Raw genomic sequence first — 4,006 nt, 5'->3', positions numbered from 1 at the left:
CCCTCTCCAAGTGTATAAAAATCACTGCTGTCAGCATTAGGATTACCTTTCGCTAGCTGTCGTCTCTGGAGTGTGGGGAGGTTTTAGATGGTTTAGGGTTCCGTTCCTTGCCTGTTCAGCCTGCCAAAAGGTTTCAAGTGCTCCTCCGTTCTGTGTTAAGCTCAAACGAGGCTGATAAGTCAAATTAGCATAGATTGATGAAAACTGTTGTCGCTTTGGAAGATTTGCTTTACATTTACAATACATTTCGAGGAACATTGAGCAACTACAGCTAAGACATTTACGAATACTCAGTTAACATTTATCACTTGTCAGGTAATACAAATCGGTTTCGGGGATCATCCCGTTGTAGCTTTCTTCTTCCACAGAAATTGTCCAAATATTTCTTCCCCCTTAGATACCCCTAGGTGCTCTTCATCAGTTGCTCCACGCGCAGGCTGGTGGTCTTGACCAGGGCTTCCGTGGGATTGGAGCAGCCATTGATCACTCCATCGACGCAGGCTCGTACTGTAACCCGGTAGAAGGACTCTGGTTTGAGTTGATTTAGGTAATAGTAATGCTGAGTGCCAGGCAATTCGATACCATTCATCTCCTCCTCGACAGTGCATTTCTCCTCCACCCTCTGGCCCACAGAGGCATGGGCATCCTGGCACTTTTTCATGGCATGAGGGATCTGTAAACTGCTGATATCCACATCCTGGACGGCCCGTTGTCGGTTCTCACTAAAGTTACGATATAGTTCGTATTGGAGGGCAGCCAGCTTTTCCTGAGTGATGGTTAGATTGGTGGGCGATGGAGTGGTTGTTGGTGGGTTCGATCGTTGTTCTTTCTTCTTGCCAGCCTTGAGATCATCAAAGTCAATTACTTTCTCAAACTTATCTTTCTTGGGCTGTTCCTGGCGCCGTCTAAAGAGAACAACAAATGTAATCCTTTTATAGATTTGAATTAATTTAGGAAAAAACCTACGAAACATAGATTAAATTGGGCAAGGCGTCTTCGTAGGTGATCTGCTCCTTGTTGTAGTAATCCTCGTCGTCTGGCTGTGGGCCCGAATCGTAGGACGTCACATCATCGCACTGACAATCCAAGTAGCTCACATTAGTAGGCCTCGGATTCAAATAGTTTTTCCCCTGCTCTGCTTGAGTGAGATTGTGAGGCTCATAGGTCACATAGTATTTGTTGATGATGCCGTTCGGACGACGTGGAGGCCACCAATGAAGCAGCTGTCATAGAACAAGAAAAGAGCATAAATAGGTAGAGATTCAAAGTTTTATATATCCTTACAATCTGTGTACTGAGCTCCGAACTGCCATAGATCCTTGCCACGGGACTGGGTTTGTCTGGCAACGTTTGAAAGTAGAAGATTTTTGAATACGCATCAATCTGCATATGATAGTCGGTTCGTGTTAGAGTCTTTACGAAAAGTGCATACTGGGTAAAGGGTTTAAGGCCGGAAATGACATGACGACGACTCTTGGTGGCCGAGACATCCATGAGCCAACTGCAAAACGATGTAAACTTGGGATAAATTTTTTAATTTTTCTAGACCCTCACTCACTTGTCGTGCCCGCAACCATGTCGTCCATCGTACATGGTCACATTGCGTTGGGGGGCTTCCTTATAGTAGTAGCAATATCCAATCAATGTCTCCATGCCCTCCCAGTCCATATAGTCCAAGATAATGCGTACTGCGGTGGCACTCAAATCGTCAACAACTGGATTTAAGGTCCGCACTGCATCGCCACAGATGATGCGCTCGCCATTTGAGTTAGGAGAGACATCTGCCACTGATATCTGTTGAACACTCTTCAGCGAAGGCTCCAGCTGTAGAATCTTTTCATGGCAGAGGCGGGGGTTCAGGTGAAAGAAGATAGAGCCACGTTGAACGAGCACCTGATGATTGGGTGGCCAAATATTCTCCAGGTGATGGTTGTTTACCACAAAGAGAGCATATCTGGAAATGAATACAATAGAATAAATAAGTTCAGTCAAAGTTTTAGTCACTCACTTGTTTTCAATCAGCTGATCACCTCGTATTAAATCCAAATTCTGTAGAAACGACAAAGACATCAGCTGGGCAGAGTGTAAGACTTTCAGATAGCCAGTGATTTCCTTGAGACTCCCCAATGACTGCTCCAAAGAAGCCACAATTTTCTCTAAAATGAAAAATTAGCTTAACATAAATTCATCTAAGAAAAAGCCTCACCCTTTATGTTAGTTAATTCGATGATTAGTGATCCATTGATGGTCACACAGTCTTGTAAACGTTCCAGGTCCGCCCCACTCTTCACATGGAACACACCCTTACACTCCACTTGACAATTGGCCAATCCATTTGGATCCCGTACTTCCTTCTGATTGGGGGGACATTTTTCCGCACAGCGATATCCGCGAGTGAGCGGTATCATACCCAACTGACGGCACTCCTTATGGCTGATGCACTGCCTCTTATGTAATTCGTAGCTTATCACGCACTGATCTACGCATTTTCCCTTACTCTGATATTTGGCACACAGCGTACAGTTCTGATCCGAGCATTCCGTGACGCAACTATGCTGGCAACAGTTGCCCGCATTGTCGCACCCATTAAGACCGCAGGCCACCGGACAGCCCTCGAGGCGGGGCGGAGTAGGTCGGATCTGAGTGGAGTTCATGTTCCAGCAAAAATCAGAGATGTTCTTGCGGAAGGCATAGTCAGCTGCCAAGCCTCCACACACTGGACAATGGCTGGGAGGTTTGTTGTGCTGTAAAGATACACGATATGCATTCAAAACCTTTCTATAATAAGTGCCTTTTGTTACCTTGAGGGAAAAATGCTGCTGGCTCCTATTGCCCAGGAGGTGCATCCAGTCCACGGTCTCCACGAAGCACAGCATCGGATTCGTTTCGATGCGAATGAAACCGTTTTGAATGCGCAACAGCTCGACCAAGCCCAGTTCTCGCAGATTCCGATTCTCGTATACGACGAGGGCATATTGATCGAAGAGCAAGGCCTGACCCCGAATGATGCGCAACTTGGGAAATATCGCCTCCAGGGTGAGCAGCCCCGAGCACCGATACACCATCAGATAGTCGCTAATCTCCGTGACATTGCTCGCGAGCAGTTCCAGGCTTGTATTGCCCGCTGCAGGCAGGTCCACATAGGCAATCCGTACGTGTCCGACCACGTGGGTACAGTTTTGGAGTTTCTGAAAGTCCGCGACCTTGTTCAGCTCCAGGGAGCTGCAAATGGTGTCGGATCTGGCCAGAACCGGCCACAGTGAGAACCAGAGCAGTAGCGGCAGTTGCCTCATGGCTGCCACCTGACACTTTCAATTGACAGCACTTGACCCCGGCCGCCCGATCGATGAGTAGAAGGGGTGGGAGGTAGGGAGTCAGCAATTAACGCCCGCTTGAATGTCAATGCCGTTCTTTCTGGATGTGTTATTTCTGGCGATCTCTAGATAGTTCTCGACTCGCTCACTGGATCGCGTTCCGTTGCGGCGAACGCTTCGATTTTAACTGATTTACCCGGCAGCAGCGACAGCGGCCTCTCCATATTCGATCGCTTCAATTAGCTTAAGCATTGCTTCTTCTTTCCCTTTTCGTTTTTATACCCTAACAGATAGCGTGATGATTTTGACGAGATGTTGTGAAGACATAGACAGCTGAGTCATTATTATTGGAAATTTGTCTCTCGGATATGTTCTAAAGGAAAGTAATCAATCAGACAGGCCCCTTTGCGTAAGCAAGCAGTACTCTTCCATAGGGAAGATAAATCTTGAAAAGATAAACTTGAATTCTTCAGAAAATCACTGTACGACGTAATATATTTACATAAATAAATATACATCTCATGCAATATGAACCATATACCTGCCAGGGTATCAAAAACGTCGGCCGCTGAATCCCACCTCTTTCATGTTATTGTTTTTTTCTCTTCGTGCGCCCGTCTTCTTCTTCTAATCGGTTCACTACACCAGCTGCAAAATTATTGTACGCCAAGATTTAATTGTTTTACTTGCGT

General features: G+C 46.2%; 1 protein-coding gene across 1 annotated transcript; it reads right to left on the bottom strand.

Annotated features, from left to right (window-relative positions):
* Positions 1-210: 210 nt before the first annotated feature.
* Sdr (Secreted decoy of InR) lies at positions 211-3,552 on the bottom strand. The gene is made up of 7 exons (XM_001359282.4): positions 2,802-3,552; positions 2,207-2,744; positions 2,009-2,156; positions 1,559-1,954; positions 1,285-1,501; positions 967-1,223; positions 211-905 (listed from the first exon to the last, which is right to left on the bottom strand). Exons 1-7 carry the CDS (start codon positions 3,291-3,293, stop codon positions 404-406), a joined length of 2,550 nt encoding a protein of 849 aa, XP_001359319.3. The 5' UTR covers positions 3,294-3,552; the 3' UTR covers positions 211-403.
* Positions 3,553-4,006: the final 454 nt, after the last annotated feature.

Source organism: Drosophila pseudoobscura, chromosome 2 (assembly GCF_009870125.1).
Source record: "Drosophila pseudoobscura strain MV-25-SWS-2005 chromosome 2, UCI_Dpse_MV25, whole genome shotgun sequence".
In the NCBI taxonomy this organism is placed as follows: Eukaryota; Metazoa; Arthropoda; class Insecta; order Diptera; family Drosophilidae; genus Drosophila; species Drosophila pseudoobscura.
The sequence above is the reverse complement of the archived record's forward strand: the minus strand, read 5'-3'. Positions and strand labels throughout refer to the sequence as shown.

Excerpts from the sequence above, each read along its gene's own strand:
- Sdr (XM_001359282.4), bottom strand. The coding sequence starts at position 3,293 with ATGAGGCAACTGCCGCTACTGCTCTGGTTCTCACTGTGGCCGGTTCTG. Across the intron at positions 2,157-2,206 it reads CGAATTAACTAACATAAAGG|AGAAAATTGTGGCTTCTTTG; the intron begins GTGAGGCTTTTT and ends TTTTCATTTTAG. Across the intron at positions 1,502-1,558 it reads CATGGTTGCGGGCACGACAA|TTGGCTCATGGATGTCTCGG; the intron begins GTGAGTGAGGGT and ends ATCGTTTTGCAG.